Below are 16,469 nucleotides of genomic sequence, written 5' to 3' on the forward strand. Positions count from 1 at the left end.
AGGAAACAGATGGCGAAAGAGAAGAAACTGAAAAAGATTTTCGTGGAAAAATATAATCATAAAGATGCAAAAACAAAAGAAGATGAGTGATTGCAGAAGGTAGAGGAAGACGAAGATGGGTCAAGTGTATAGTTTCCGGTTTCAATTGGTTAAAATGAAAATAAAATGCAACTTTGATATACATAGCTTTGGTCTTGATAGTTTTGGAATATATACACTCCAGTTTTGCCTGATTACAATACAAGTTTTATCTTAAATTTTTTATTTGTTTGTTTGATGGTTCAATTTCTTTCGTAATATTTTTAGTCCCACATAGCTGCATGGTTCATGACTACTAGAAGATACAAGATATCCTTAGGTGAGTGTTTTTTATTACTTTATAGGTCACATGGCATTTCATTGGTAGCAGTTCAAACCTTAATGACATGATAAGACATGATAATGGAAGTTGATAGTAGAGACTCATTGGTATCGACAAATAGCTACACCATTGACAATGACCAATGCCTCTTAGTGAAAAGGTCGAGTGTTCGATTCTCTTTGGTCATAGATGTACTAGCCTGTCTCCACTCTCCTCATCCCCATATATATATAACATTGCCATAACCAAATGAAAAGAAAGTTGACACTTAAAAGGAATTGTAGTCACTTTTTTCAGGTAAAGGGCCAAGAGGGTGTAAGTATCATTAACATATTAAGAGAGATTTAAATGTCATTCAACTAGCCAATATGGGAGGTATTCTGTCAATTACCTTTCTCTAAAGTCGCTCTATAGCATTTTCAATTCAATTAGTTGTGATAAGTCTAAAGTCTAAAGTCTTATTATCATTGGTTGGTTTTGTAAAAGAACTACTTCCTATACAAGGGGGTTCAAATTGATAGCTATGACCATTACCAAAACAAGAAAAGGCAAAATTAGGATCCTCTATTCCTATACTCCGCTTTCAATTTATCACATATTTTGAAATATACATACGTCTAATAAATCCACTCTTAAACATGTGATAGAAAAGTGTGAAGAAAATACAAATCCTCTACCCTTTAGAGAGAAGATATCGACCCCAAAAGGAAAATGTGTTTTTTTTGTACCCGGATCAAGCGACCCAAAAACAAACCAAAGAAACTAAACCGAGCAAGACACCAGATCCACCTAAAGGACTTTCTTCCACTCGCAAGGAAGATCCAGAAAGAACACCAAAGGAAAAGGTGATTTGTAATTTGGCATGTCCTGCGTATCAATGACATTTTTCACCATATTTATATATTGTGCAACCAATGATGGCAATTTGGACCACAATAGGGTTGGGTTGCTGGGCTTCTTAATCTTGACCTCTTAACCTTGAATGTTAGCCTAACTCGCTATGACCATTATTTTTGGATGAATTTAACCCTAACCTTAGTAGGTTAAACCAGGGCACATCCAGAGCAAATATTCAATCATGAACTTGACCTTAACCACAAAACAGCCACCCCAAAATAGAACATTAAACACCCACCCCCTTTATGTTTAAAAAACACAGACACCCCAATTCAATAAACACACTAGTCCATTCTGTTAGTGAAACTGTTAATCCATTGTTAAATTTATTTTAATTTCAAAAATACCCTTGCTATGAAACCCTCCGTCAAAGTCAGTCTAGGTCCGGATTGCGCAGTGATACACCATCATCGATGGTCTTCCTCTTGTAGTCTTGTTGGAAGTGATGGTGTGGGAATCTCCGATTTCGCCGTAGCAGACTTGCAACCTTGCGATGTCAAACCAAATCGGATCGACGCCGCGAGCCCATATCTCCTTCGACTTCAAGCGCCGAGCAATCCATCCACGAGAGCAAGAGCAAGAGCAAAAGCGACAATTTAGGCAACACCGATTCTATCAATAGGGGTTCATCCAAATTTTTTTCTTTCGTTTCTTCCTCTTCTAGCGGCGGTGCTAATTGCTTCTTTTTTTTTTTTTCTTCCTGTTTCTTCCTCTTCCAGAGGCGCTTAGACTTCTTTTTTTTTTCTTTTTGATTTCTTCCTCTTCGCTTCCGACGGGGGCTAGAGTGTGCTGCTTTTTTTTCTTTTTTGTTTCTTCCTCTTCCAGCGCGGTTGACACCACAAGTAGGTGCAGCCAACGTAGTACACAACGGCTTTGGAGGCAATAATGAAAATGTTATGTTATGTACAAAGGGAAGTAAAAAGAAGCTGCAAGTGCCATCTCGATAACCGTTGACACCACGGTTTGATACAAGGCTTCAAAGGAATTCCCGTAGAGTGTGCCACCAAAAGAAGCCTAAGAGTCAGTCTCTTTACGATGGACTGTTGAATGAAGACATGGGAGAGGATTACGGCGAAACAGGGCAAATAAGAGCTGGACAATCACCATGAAAGGCGACGAATCGAACCGAAGGATTCTAACAGTTTCTCTCAAGATCTCTAGTGCATTCATAGAATTGAAACGTTGATCGATATAAAAGCTCCTACGAACACCAGAATCTGATGATTCCATCTCATTGTCCAGTGGATTCGACTCTTTTTTTCTTTTCTGTTTCTTTTCTATTTCACCGCCGCTGATGTTCTTCCGGTGGGATCCAATAGAGCTCTTGAAGAATAAGTGAAGGGTATAATAGTCTTTACAAAAATAAGACTAACCACGTAATAATCATTCTAACAAAATAGGACCTATGTGTTTTTTAAACATAAAGTGGGGTGTCAGTGCTTTAAGGCTTTCATTTTGGGGTGTCAGTTCAATTTGCTCTTCTTTTTAATCACCTTAAAACATAATTCAACAACTAACTAATATGAGGTCTTACCATGAGAGATCTCAAACCAAAAGCCCCAAGTTTGAAAATTACTGAAAGCTCCCATTTCGGCAATGCTTGGTATCTGAGAAAAAAAGAAAAAACATGGTGACATAATCATTCGTTTATGTATCACCCTCTCTTCCTTCTTTCAAAGATCGAACATTTTCCTTTTCCTTTTGACACCATGTAAAATCCTCTGCCCCATATCAAGTATCAACCCCATTAATCTTGTTGAGCTGTGCTCTGAGATAAGGACTTTGGGCATGAGTTCTGTCATAGTAAAAACTCTGGAGGAGAAGCACAAGCAAGTTAAATAACTGCTCTTACTATTTGAACCTGAAACGCAAACTTGGAAATCAAGCCACAAAATTCTTTTCCAAATAGCATAAAACTGAGATAGGGTACACCCTTGATCAAGCCGTCGCGCTTGGTTGAGTAGCTTTGCTTTTCCGGTTCCATATTGGAGTGGTCTCAATAAGTTCATGTGGTACAAGCCGACGTTCCCTCTTTGAGAGTTTGCGGAAATTGCTGACCCTCAATCTGGCTATCTCAGCCTCCTCTTCAGGAGTCATCTCCCTCACTACCACCGTCAACCTACACTCTGGTCTGACTTTAATTCCAGATCTGCCTTTTGAATGGTATGACACTCTCTTTTTAAAGAATCCCTTCCCAACAAATGCCTCAGCTGCAAAAAGAAACACAAGAATCAGTACTGTAGTCCTATATCTATAGAAGAAGATTTGGATTAGTTAATAGTTACCAACAAGAAGACGGTCAGGGTCTAATCCATGATTATGGGTTGCATTTGCACGGGCTGAGTGGATAACCTACACCACAACAAAACAAAGTCAGAGAAGGAACACGTAGGGGTAATGAAGGAAGCTTGCTTAACAGTTAACCCCACCCCACCCCCAAACGCAACCCCACCCCCCCCCAAAAAAAAATAAATAAATAAAAAGGGTAAAAGAAGAATGTGAAAGCCGTTGCTATACTTGATAGACAGTCTGTGTAGCACGTTTGACTGTTACTTGCAACTGCAACAATGCATCTTCAACACGCATCCCACGAACCAATGCAGCCACCAAATTGACCTTCTTGGGACTCTAAACCAAACAACGGTGAATATCAGGAAGCAGCCAAATAAGCATTCCAATCAACATACTATCTGATTTATTTTAATCTTCTATGCCATATGAAAACTATCAAAAGCAACAACTGCCACCAAAAAAAAAAATGAAACAGCCTAGTCCAGTTGGTGAGTCATGGTATTCTAGAAGTACATCCTCACCCGGAGGCCTTGACTTTGAACATCCTGGCTATAACCTTCTCCTCACCATAACCTAATTTCAAATAGCAAAAATCAAACCAACACCATCAAGAGCCTCCAGTGACAGCAAACCCAAAAATCTAAGGAGAAAAACAATCCTCCAAAATTAAACCCATAAATAAAAAAATTATATCACTATGTTCCCTGATGTGGTGGTGAGGATCGTTCCTCGATTGAAGTTGGATCAGCACCCACTCCTTGTTGACTTATCTCCTTGCATAGGACCGTATAGGAAGCGTCCATTTAGGATGGAGGCTATGTGGTTTAGACAAAACAAGCTTCAGATCACTTTAAGTACTAAAGAATGGATGGAATGGAAATCTGAAGCTTTCGATGGCTCTAAGCATGCTTCAGGATCAACTGGTTCAGTGAAATAGAGCCTGCTTTGGTCACTTGGAAGTTTCCAAAAGAAGGTTATATGCTAGATTAGGTGGCATCCAGAAGAGCCTTGCTTCTGGCACAGAATCCCTTACCCAATTGGATAGAGGGTGGAATTGGAGAAAAAACTTTTAAGAGAGAAGATCCAATGGACGCAGAAATCAAGGAAGGAGTGGATGACCCAGGGGGGACCATAATATTAAACATTTTCACCTCTCCACCATTGCAACAAGGAGGAATAGAATTGAAGGCCTTGGGGATGCAAATGGGAGCTGGTTGAACAATCAAGAAGATTTAAAGCACATGACTGGCTTTTTTAAAGCCTTGTTAACTGATTCTGAAACTTCTACTAGTATGCTTGTATCTTCTCATAGTTTCGCTGTTTGGATTCTAGTTGGTTGTCTTCTCTTACAATTAGAGTTACGAAGAGGAGGTACACAAGGTTATCAAGCAGTTTTGGTCCTCGGAAGGCACCGGGTCTGGATTGGTTCCCTGCAGCCTTTTATCAGCATTCTTGGGACATCACAGGAAGCTTAATCATAAGAATGGTCCAGCAAGCTTTTTCAAGGCTGATGGATAAGAAGTTGAATGATACTCTTATCTCCTTAATTCCTCGAGTGGAGGAGCCAGACTGCATCACAGAGTTTCAACCAATTTCCCTCTACAATGTCAACTTTAAGATCATCATGAAGGTTATCACTAACAGGCTCAAGGAGATCATGCCCAGTTTAGTATTGCCCAATCAGGTCAGTTTTGTGCTAGGTCCTCACATCCAAGAGAACATCATCATAGCACAGGAGGTATTCCATTCAATGAGAAGGACAACTTGGAAGACAGGATTCATGGCAATCAAAATTGACTTGGAGAAGGCGTATGACAGAGTTAAATGGGAGTTTATCAGTGAAATTCTCCACTTAGTAGGTATTCCAGACCTTTTGATTAATGTGATGAGATTGTTACAACTTCTACCCTGAGCATTATTTGCAATGGGGAGGTGACTAGAGCTTTTGCCCTTCGAGAGGTATTCAACAGGGCCCCCTCTCTCCCTATATTTATGTGCTCTGTATGAGTTTATCCCATTGCATCTAGGATGCAGGTTACCAGTAGGGATCAGAAACCTATTCGAGTTGGAAGGAGGACCAACTATCCTTCATCTTATGTTTGCAAATGATGTGGTTTTGTTTGCAGAAGCCTCGTTGGAACAAATGACCACGGCGTGGGACAACATGAATATTTTTGTGGTGCTTCTAAAGGCCAATTGAGTACAGGAAAACAAAAATCTTCACTACAAGACTCTTGATCGGAAGAGAGGTCCCGCTGTGGCTTGCGAACCTGGAATGGGACCCTTGTGTCCCTTTTGGGGTGGGGTTAACATGGTTAACTACTACCACGGTGAAGGATCAATTAGCTAGTTGGAAGACGAACTCACCTCTCCTTTTAGCTGGTAGAGCCACCGATGTATCCAGCCCTTAGCCAGCCCAAAAGAGCCAAGAAAAGGGCCCAAGTCCATTCAGAAGTTGGGCCAAACAAAAAGGGGCCGAATTCTATCCAAGGGTAGAATGCAAGGTTGTCAAGGCAGCAAAGCGACCAAAGCGATTGCGGCTCCGCCTAGGTGATAAAGCAATGCCTAGGCAGCAATAAGGTGACCAAAGCGGTTGTATAAAAAAATTTCAATACAACTACTTTCTATAATAAGTCAAACAAACATTCAATAGTCGCATTCATCCAAAAAAGAAAGCATTCAAGAATCATAATTATGAAAAGTTATCCAAAAAAAGAACCCAAACATAAATTCATTTCATCATGCATCATAACAATAACTATGTACTAACAGGGCCAACACGATAAATTATTAGATCTTATTATTCCGATTTCCAGTCATTGTCCATTTAATGATTCATTGATTCTCGATGTTGAGTATGGCACATGCTTCACATTCTGGTGCCGACAAGCACAGGGGTCCCGCTCAGAGTTCCTTTGCAATTTGTCCCTTGATTCCAAAATAACTAACCTATTAAATTTATTTACGGCTTTATAGAATAAATTTTGATTAAAAAAAAGTCAAGAAAAAATATTATGTACTAAATGTCAAAAAAGCAGTTGCTTTAGCGTCTAGTCAGCAATAAGGCGCACAATGCGACAACAGTAGCACTTAAGCGAAAAAAGGCAAAAAAAAAAAAAAAAGCACATCAATTAAGCGGTTCAAAACAAGGTGGTTGAAAAACCACCTAGGCGGACGCTTTGACAACACTGGTAGAAGATCATTTTCCTACCCCTAGATCGAGTCATATCTGGTTGAACAAGTCCAATATTATTTTAGGAAAATAATTCTGTTTTTATTTCCTGTTTTGGAGCCCTAATTGTTGAGTGAATGTTGGTCTTTGATTGTTAGTTGGAGTTGTTAGTATGTTAGGATAGGGTTCCCTAATTGTGGGGACCTTATCTTAAAAGTAGTTCTATTTACTTATGTTCTATTCAAGTAGGTAAGTGGAACCCAATTTAGTAGGGATTCCTTAGTTGAGTCTAGGAAGGTCAGTGAAGGCTATAAATAGCCTAGTTATTTGATGTAATATTTCAGTTTGGATTAATGAACTGATTTGAGTTTGAGAATTTGGATTTGGGAAAGTCGTGGGATTTCCCTTGGAACCCTGCGGCTGGAATAGAGTCCTTTTGTTTCAATTTTGAGATTCCTTCATCATCCTCTTCAAGCTCATCTGCAAAATTCCACTAAGCTCACCAACATTCAAGAAAGTCAAGACCCCACCCCATCCCCTCAGTTGCAGCCATTCCCCACCCCAAACCCTAACCACCATAGCCCCTTTTCCCCCCTTTCTTCTTCCCACGTTTTCAGTCCTAACCCCACTAGGATTCCCTCAACCCCAGCCCCAAAACCACCCATTGTACCCTCATTAGGATCGCCTAAGCCTATAGAACCTAATCCTAATCTTAAAAACCTCAAAGCAGCCCTAATTCTGGTGTTCAGAATTTCTGCACCTCATTCTCTTTGAGAATAGTTGGAGAATTTCTAGAAGCTTCATTAGACCCTAAGTCAGACCTTCCAAACCCCATTAACCTTTCTAAAACCCTTGTCCTAAATCTGAAACACAAAACCAGGATTTCCTGCAACCCTTCTTCCCTGCGACAGTAAGTCCTAACCCACTTGGGATATGCTAATCCCCAACCCCAAACCTTCCTTACTTCCCTCTCTAATGTCGCAATAGCCTGTAGAAGTCGGTCCTAACCTCTTCTTCCCCAACCAGCCCCTCTTTTCTGAATTTGGGAATTTCTGCACTTCATCTTCTTTGTTGAGAAGTTGCAGAAATTTCGAGAAAACTCTGAAACTTCCCAATTTCCATCTCTTTCTTCTTAGATCAATTCTGAACTACAGAAAACCATCAAACAGCCTGCCACAGAACCAGCAATTCCTAGCCTAAGTTTCAAAATTCAAATTGAAACTTGAAATCCACCAAACTTCTGTTCTATTTACCCATTCCAGTAGGGTTTTAGACCCCTAAGCCCATCAACCAAAGCCTCCAGAGACCTCAGTTAAGTATTGGAATTTAATTAGAAGATCCTGAAGATAACCTAAACCTGGGTTTGCATCAACCACTTAGACCAAATACGTCATCATGAACATCCTCCATTACGCAAACTGCTATTCCCAGAGGTAAACCTTCTGAAGACGAGAAAGCATGTAGATCCTTTATTTGAGGAGACACCATAACCAAGAAGATGATGCACCTGGTTAGTTGGAGCATCTTGTGCAAGGCCAAGGAGCATGGTGGTTTAGATTTCAGATGCTTAGACAAAGTGAATGAGGGTTTCATGATAAAACTGCTTGGGGAATTATGTACCAAAAGCATCTTAAGCAGAATTACTTAAGAAGTAAATACGGGTCATCAAGGGGGCAAACGACTTTTCATGCTTGCAGTTCGGATTATCCTCTATGGAAGGGCTTTATGCCATGTAGCCCTAGGGTGACTTCTAAATGCAGGGTTTCCATTGGAGATGGAAATTCGACTCTCTTCTGCTTTATAATTAGATTGCTCCAGAAACCAGATTATAACCTCACCTCAGAGGTGGTCCTCCCTACTTTGAGCAACATAGGTTGCAGAAGGTTAGTAACTATGTCAATCAAAGTGGGGATTGGGGGTGGGACCGATTCAGCTTTTTCCTTCCACATGAAGCTTTGTTTGAGTATTGTAGGGAGTAGCCCACCTTCACCGCTGGGTGGGTTTTGGTTACCTTCTAGGGATCGCATGTTCTCTGGTGACAGCAAGCCCAAAAATTGAAGGAGAAAACACAATCCTCCAAAGGTAAACTCATAATAAATAAATAAATTATATCACTATGCTCCCTGATGTGGTGGTGAGGATCGTTCCTCGATTGAAGCTGGATCACCACTCTCCCCACTCTCCTTGTTGACTTATCTCCTGCAGAGGACCGTATAGGATGAAGGCTATGTGGTTTAGACATAACGAGTTTCAAATCACTGTAAGGACCAAAGAATGGGTGGAATGGAAATCTGAAGCTTCTGACCGCTCTGAGAATGCTTCAAGATCAACTGGTTCAGTGGAATAGAGCTTGCTTTGGTCACTTGGAAGTGTACAAAAGAAGATTGTATACTAGATTGGGCAGCACCCAGAAGAGGCTTGCCACTCATAGTGGCTTTCTTGCCAAATTGGATCAAGAATTCAGGATGGAATTAGAGAAGTTTTTATGGAGGAGGAGATCCTATGTGCTCAGAAATCAAGGAGAGGATGACCCACGAACCGTAATACTAAATGTTTTCACCTCTACACTATTGCAAGGAGAAGGAATAGAATGAGAATAGAATCCTTGCTTTTCCTTGAAGGATGCGTCAGATACCTCAAATTATTGCCTTTATGATGTGAGGTTGTAACCGCATCTTCCCAATGTGAACGCCCAAAAAGTCAATTTCGGGAATGGCTTGTCATGCCATTCGGATTGAAGAACGCACCAGCTGTCTTCCAACGAAAAATGGATAAAGCTTTCAAAGGAACAGAAGACTTTACAGCTGTCTACATTGATGATATTCTCGTCTACTCTGAGGATGAGGAAAAACATCATCAACACCTGACACAAGTGCTAGACATCTGTCAAAAGGAAGGGTTGATCTTAAGCCCCACCAAGATGAAGCTCGTTGTTCCCGAAATTGACTTTTTGGGTGTTCACATTGGAAGAGGGAAGATGAGGTTACAACCTCACATCATAAAGGCAATAATTGAGGTATCTGACGCATCCTTCAAGGAAAAGCAAGGATTGAGATCCTGGCTCGGAACATTGAATTATGCCAGATCTCATATCCCAAAGCTAGGGGTCCTACTGGGCCCCCTGTATCAAAAGACGAGCCCGTATGGCGACAAAAAGATGAAGCCATTTGACTGGGAACTCGTCAGAAAAATAAAGCAGATTGTCAAGGATCTGCCGGATCTAGAGATTCCCCCTCCAATAAGTTTTATCATTATTGAGTGTGATGGATGCATGGAAGGATGGGGAGGAATCTTGAAGTGGAAGCCACGTGAGCATGACTCACGCAGTCTTGAAAAGATCTCAGCCTATGCCAGTGGTTGGTTTCCGATCATCAAGAGTACTATAGACACAGAAATTGCAGCGGCTATAAATTCACTGGAGGCTTTTAAGATCTATTATCTCGACAAACAACAGGTAACCTTAAGAACTGACTGTCAAGCTATAGTTAGTTTCTTTGGTAAATCTGTAAACCATAAGCCCTCAAGGCTACGTTGGCTTCAATTCGTGGACTACCTCACCGGAACCGGAGTTCAAGTCCACATAGAGCATATTGACGGTTCTAAGAATTATCTTGCCGACAAACTCTCAAGGCTTGCTCACTCTTCGCAAGCATGTCCAGCCACAGTGAATCATCTAACAGTCCATAAGACATACCCATCCCAAGTATACTCTTGCATCAGCAGGTATATGAGGAAATTCAGCCACTCGAGTGCCCAAGGGCCTCGCAGTATACGGAGCTTATTCGCATCCGCCGGGTCGCTTAGTCTCAACAAGTTGACGAAACAGGGCAGCGGTCGATGGCAGAATTGGAACAAGAAGCTCGTGTTGCACTACAAGACAAACAGAGGCAGCTGCTCCGATCCATCTTGGACTTACAGAAATCTATCCGAGAAGTTGGACATATTACGGCAGCTAAAAGGGTTCTTTGCGCAAAGCAGCTCACCTACAATATGCTTGCTGCCCACTATGCCCCAAAAATTGAGAAATTGTATACTGCAGAAAATCGGACACACACTTGGTGTCACGAAGAATTGGGCAAGATGGAAGAAGCAACACTGGAGATGGTGGATGCTAATGCAAAACTGGCAGAAGACGTTACCACGTGGACCACCTGAAGTTCAAAGGAAGCGTGTGGACCCTAGGCACTACTGATGGTGCCTTTACTTTGTAAAAAGCGTGTGGGGCCTACGTGCCCATCTTTTCTTTCTTTCGGTCTGCGCACCGAATCTTTTACTTTCGGCGCCACTACTTAGTGCACCTTCTTTTCACATGGCCTGCGTGTCACTTTTGTTTGTGCTTATCCAGAAGGAATCTCGAGTACTGACGATGGGGCCCTATGCGCACCCGAATCTCGATTCTGTGCCTATATAAGCACCCAAGAGCTTAAGTCTCCACATATTGGAGTACCCATACTCTTGGTTTAGGGTTTTGTGTTCTGCAATATCTATAAAAGTTTGCATTCTACTCTTCAATCTTTGTTTTCACTACCTTTGAGCCTCACTAAAGATCCTTAAGCCTTAAGATTCCGGTTTGTACACCAGGTCTTAGGTTTTGGGGCAGGGTTTAGGGTTTGAAGTTTTGGGTTTCGAGTTTCGACAGAAGTTTCTGGTTTGATAACCAACTTTTTGGGAGCCAACCCATATTAACAACTTCTCCTGTGACAGGATTTCAACCATGATAAAAGTCAAAAGGAGGATCAACTGTGGAAGAAACTATGAACAATGAATGTAATGATCAAAACTGAAATAGAGTCCATCTTTTTCGGTAGAAGCCAAACTGAAATTGATGGTTTGATGACTTGATCAAGGTTGCAATTGAAGATTTGTTCACTGGTCCAATTTCAACTGTGAAACCCCACAATAAGATTCCCAATTGAAGAGGCAATCTTTGGTAAAAACAATCAGAAGATCCTGATGGATGATCATGAGATAGACTACATTATTGCCCCAATTAAAGTCCATATCTGTGGACACCAATCAAATGGTACTGATCTTCTTGTATTGGAGAACTCATGAAAGAGAATCAACAGCAAGAGAATTGATGCAGATAAACAAGATGAAAAGGATTCAGTTTGAGTTTTTGGATCTCCTAGGCTTTTAGGAATTTATATTATTCGAGGAAAAATGTCTCCGAGGTTCCCAGTTCTGGTTTCTTAGCTATAGGGTTAATCTTATTCTAAGAAGCCTTTTGTTTCTCTTCATAAATTATATGATTCCCTCATCATTAAAGACAGACTAGAAAAGATGAATTAAGTACTATGATTTGAGAGCCTGTGTGGATATGCCTGTGCACTCTTCTTCCCCCTTCCCACTCCGCCTCTTATTATGCATCGTTCTCCTCCCTTGCAACTCTAATTTCTCCTAGGTTTTTCATTCTCTTTGTCTGCTACTGCTTCACCTAAAAGTTCGAATTGCTAGTAAAAAGCATCAACACTCCTCCACACTCACATGCCAAGATCACATGGTCCTTGCACATGGCCAAGATTCTATGGCACCCCAAGATAAGAAATATTGGGGAATAAAGAATTTGGATGCATCTCCCACAGGTCAAACACATGACCTCCCTAATACAACATCATGATCACTACGCTTCAACTAAAAGCTTGAAGAGTTAGGGAAGGACAACATAAATGTATATATCAACATATCTAAATGGCAACCTCACCAACTAAATGCCCTTAAAAGAGAACTACAGGACATAAAACTTTGAAATAATAAAGATAAACCTATATGGTACGTGCAGAAAGTGAAGGGCTAATATCTATGTACGTGATTGTCCTTTGCATACATAGATAAGATCAATGATGCAATTAGAGATGTCAACGAACCTGCTTAATGCCCTTCAAAACTGCTTGAACTTTTGAAGGCTTGGAAACAACAGCCTGGGTTTCAGTTTCCCCACTGTTTGGTGCTGAGATGGGTATCAATGGAGAAGAAACGGGTGTTGTATCAGATGATGAATCTGAAAGTAACTTCCTTGTACTTGAGATGCCCTGCAACAACAGTGACAGACATAAACCAATCTTAACACCTAAGCAATAGATGAATGCAGAAAAGAAACCAACCCTAAAACCTAAGAACAATTGATTTAGGAATGTCCTCCATGTGTTCATTTGATTGGGAACATGACATAGGGAGTATTCGATAGACCTGAGGGTCATTACCTCGACATGCCCTATTACCTGCAATGTCTAACCAATTCTATTGGCTTTGCTATTCAACTGACATGTCAGGAGAAAATATTTGAGTGATTGAAAATTCATCATTCTAACCTATATATACAAGGTATATAAAACAGATGAAAGACCAGGTGAAAAAATATATGAATGTCCCCCCAGTCTGCTATTGGGGCTCTGCCTCAAACAAGAAGACAACTGCTTGATAGTTTGTAAGTTTTAGTACACAGGTTGGCAGCAGGGAGCGGTTTCCCTGAGAAAGACAAACCTCACGTAAATGCTTCGAACACCAACAAGAGAAGTAATTATTTGAAAAAGATCAGTAAGAGAGAAGCTAAAAAACAGTAGGTTGGTAATTTTGACCAATTCAAAAAATCTTGATACAGAACAAACATATTGTCATTACCAACTGCTGTAAATATTGATGAAGAGGTCTTGGAATATTTGTGTATTGTAACATTCTTGGTTGATGTGGAAATTCACCTGCAAAAGAAGTCCATTTACAATTAACAAATTTCAATACCTAATGGCTGGTATGCATGAAAGGAATCATTTTCTCCTAAATACCCATCATTGACTATTTTTACAAAAAGAACGTAAGTTCATTTACCTGATAAATAGGAGGAAATTTTACGGGCACCAGATAAACTTAAGGATGTACTCTCTTGCGCCTTTCTTCTGCCAACATGACGAATTATAGACTGCAAATGCCTCTGCCACCCCATCATGATGAAAGAAGCTTAATGAAATCTGCTCTCTCAACTAGCCTGTCAAGGACAAATAGTTCATGTATAGAATGAAGGAGACAGTCAGGTAGCAACAAAAATGAAACAAGAAAAATATGTTGGGAACACCACCTTGCACTAGAAAAGAAAGAGGGGGGGGGATTATGAACCAAAATAGAGGAAGGAAATTGAAAACATAAAAGCAGTGGAATACAAACAACTAAATATTATGCATCACCCTCAGTGTGCCTATTTGTTGACTGAGAAACCATCATGTGAAACATCAATAGCAAAAATGGTGCTTCCTAGTTTATGAAAAATACACACACACACATGTACAAGGAAACCAAAGGAGACTAGTTGACTTCCTGATGTATATTAACTACTGATGAACCAGCTTAAACATGTTTGGAATCCAAAGCAAGATGCAGTTGCTTCCCTTATCTCAAATCTGCTCATAGATTTGATTTTTTGGGCCTGCTTGCATCTGAGATTCAAATTGAGAATTTCAGGTTGCATCAAGGGAAAGGCATGATTGAATAATAAAACCTGGCAACTATTGGCAGAGTTTCTAACTAGCATCCTGATTAGGCTGGCACCTTTCTCCTTTATTTTCATTTCTTTTATGCTTTGATAACCCATAAACAGCAGTAATTGGTGCCTTCTCTGAATTTGCCTCATATAGGAGGCTTTTTATTATGCTTTGCATGGAAATTGAATGTAATTTCATTTGTCCTCACATCATCAAAAGTACATCAAATGGGTCACTGAGTACTGTCTAAAGCAAAATTCCTACTGGAAACCTCAGATTGATGTGTTCATGACCTATCCAGGTAACATAGGTTTCTGCATACTGGTATATCAGCTGAGTGGATTTATCAATGGTGAGAATTTCATTCTCTTCATTTATGTGCAAGTTTACTTAAAAGTTTTATAGTTAAGATGAATGTAAAATAGTCAATATACATTCTTTTACCATCATTTTTGCCTCTTTTCTCACTTGGTCACTATTATTTTCTAATAATTTTTTTGTTTGGCACTAAACTTATTTTTTATTTTATAATTTATTTTTAATAAATTCACCAAACCATTTTTCATTCTTGACCAACAATGAATTCTTTTATTTATTCCTTATAAATAGTCATAATAGAAAATGAGATTGATACAAAAAAGAGCCTAAGCCTCGAACAATTAGATACATGAGACATACCTTTCATCTTAAAAGAAGTTAATGGACCCTTTGATAATTTACTGAAAAACAGTTTTTGGTGTATTTTTTTTTCTTCAAAAAGTAGATAAATTAGCTAAAAATCGTTTTAAAACCCTCCATCTTCAGCCTCAGTTACTGCAACGGCGGTCGGCATGTCTGCATGTCTGCATGAAAGGGTATTAAGACCCTCCCTCTTCATCTTCTCCGTCTCCGTTCTAATAGTTACCAGCGCCGAATCCCATCTCTGTAAGTATCTCCCCTCTTCCCTGGTTTCCTAGAAAAGCTTGCCCATGTTTGGGCGTCCAAGCAATATATGATCATTTTCCCACTCTCACCCCTCATTTCACCATAAACCCTCACAATTATGTTCATTTGGGAGAAATTGCCAGCTGAGATAGAGATTGGTTTGCAAATCTTCTACTTCATGGAGTGTCGTTTGTTAATTTCAAGGAAAATATCATGGATAGCTCTATGAAATTCATACGTAATTTAAATCTGGGTTTTTCAATTGGTCACAAACCAAACTCTTCAACTCTGCGGCAGGATTGTTATGTTCTGATCCGTTTGCTGACAATAGACTGTCATACTTTTAGGATTGTAGGATTGTATAAAGGAGGAGGGGGCTTGAACACGTTTAATGTATTATTTGACTTTAGACCTTTATATTTTCATTCATATCAAGTAACGGTTGTTATTGAATGTTTTATAAGTCTACATGTTGAAAACAGAGCATGCAAACATAACAATAAATGAGGATGATGAGATGACAGAGCTATAAGAGAGTTAAAGGCCTACCTCGAAGATAAGGAAGATGGAGAGGTAGAGGGCTTATCTCTTCTAGGATTCTTTAAAATTTGTCAGATGAAATCTTCGTATTTAGCATGAGGATCATTGCTTTTGACACTAAGTGCTTCAAGAGAGAAAAACTGAGTGGGGAAACTCGCAAAGAACACATCGTCGACTAATATGGTAGAAAAACCAGCAACGGATTTACAGTTCCAGGGAAGAAATTATGGTTTTCAAGATCAAGGGCTTCATTAGGGTTTTTTGTCTCTTCGAAAAGAAAGCCTCACTTCTCACTCGATAGCCACCACCTTCTGTTTTCACTCTCTCTTTTTTAACCAAAAAAATGAATTTCTTCCTTTAATTTTTTTTATTTGACACGGCGGAGTCGAGACAATAGTAGTACAAAGAGAATGCAACCAACGAGAGGAAATAGGCTACAAAGTTGATACCGTCAGTCCGTCACCGACTCAATCATCCGGGCTAGTTGATCAGCGACACCATTGATCCGCCTAGAAACATGAATAAAACAACACTCTTCAAATTGCTTTCTCTTTCATGATTTGTTAATGAGTTAAACACTGCTAAGGAAAAAAAAAAATTTCAAGAAACCTCTAACACTACAAGGTTTGTCTCCCTCAATTTTTTTTACCCTTTTCTCTTTTTTTCCCTCCCCTCCACTTTGGATATGTTATCTATCAAAGAATAAGTTATCGATCATCACTTTTTTCTTTTTAAATTCTTGAAAGACACATTTTTACCTTTAATACCAAGAAAATTAAATCATTTATTTGAATTATACCTAAGGGTTGAC

General features: G+C 39.8%; 1 protein-coding gene across 2 annotated transcripts; it reads right to left on the bottom strand.

The window, feature by feature from the left end:
- Positions 1 to 2,725: 2,725 nt before the first annotated feature.
- LOC149019492 (uncharacterized) lies at positions 2,726 to 16,000 on the bottom strand. Of its 2 annotated transcripts, XM_089153493.1 has the most exons (8): positions 15,668 to 16,000; positions 13,548 to 13,704; positions 13,344 to 13,420; positions 12,590 to 12,754; positions 3,776 to 3,886; positions 3,544 to 3,610; positions 3,191 to 3,468; positions 2,726 to 3,068 (listed from the first exon to the last, which is right to left on the bottom strand). In XM_089153493.1, the coding sequence occupies exons 2-7, from the start codon at positions 13,663 to 13,665 to the stop codon at positions 3,197 to 3,199; spliced, it is 810 nt and encodes a 269-aa protein (XP_089009619.1). In that variant the 5' UTR covers positions 13,666 to 13,704; positions 15,668 to 16,000; the 3' UTR covers positions 2,726 to 3,068; positions 3,191 to 3,196. The 2 variants fall into 2 exon arrangements, with proteins under 2 accessions (XP_089009619.1, XP_089009618.1); XM_089153492.1 differs by having other exon boundaries at positions 2,726 to 3,468.
- Between the last annotated feature and the right edge of the window lie 469 nt (positions 16,001 to 16,469).

The sequence above is a fragment of the Hakea prostrata genome, chromosome 4, assembly GCF_041222555.1.
Source record: "Hakea prostrata isolate BN-2017 chromosome 4, UWA_Hpros_2, whole genome shotgun sequence".
Lineage (NCBI taxonomy): Eukaryota > Viridiplantae > Streptophyta > Magnoliopsida > Proteales > Proteaceae > Hakea > Hakea prostrata.

Excerpts from the sequence above, each read along its gene's own strand:
- LOC149019492 (XM_089153493.1), bottom strand. The coding sequence starts at position 13,665 with ATGATGGGGTGGCAGAGGCATTTGCAGTCTATAATTCGTCATGTTGGC. Across the intron at positions 3,887-12,589 it reads TTTTGAAGGGCATTAAGCAG|AGTCCCAAGAAGGTCAATTT; the intron begins GTTCGTTGACAT and ends TGTTTGGTTTAG. Across the intron at positions 3,611-3,775 it reads CTACACAGACTGTCTATCAA|GTTATCCACTCAGCCCGTGC; the intron begins GTATAGCAACGG and ends GTTGTGGTGTAG.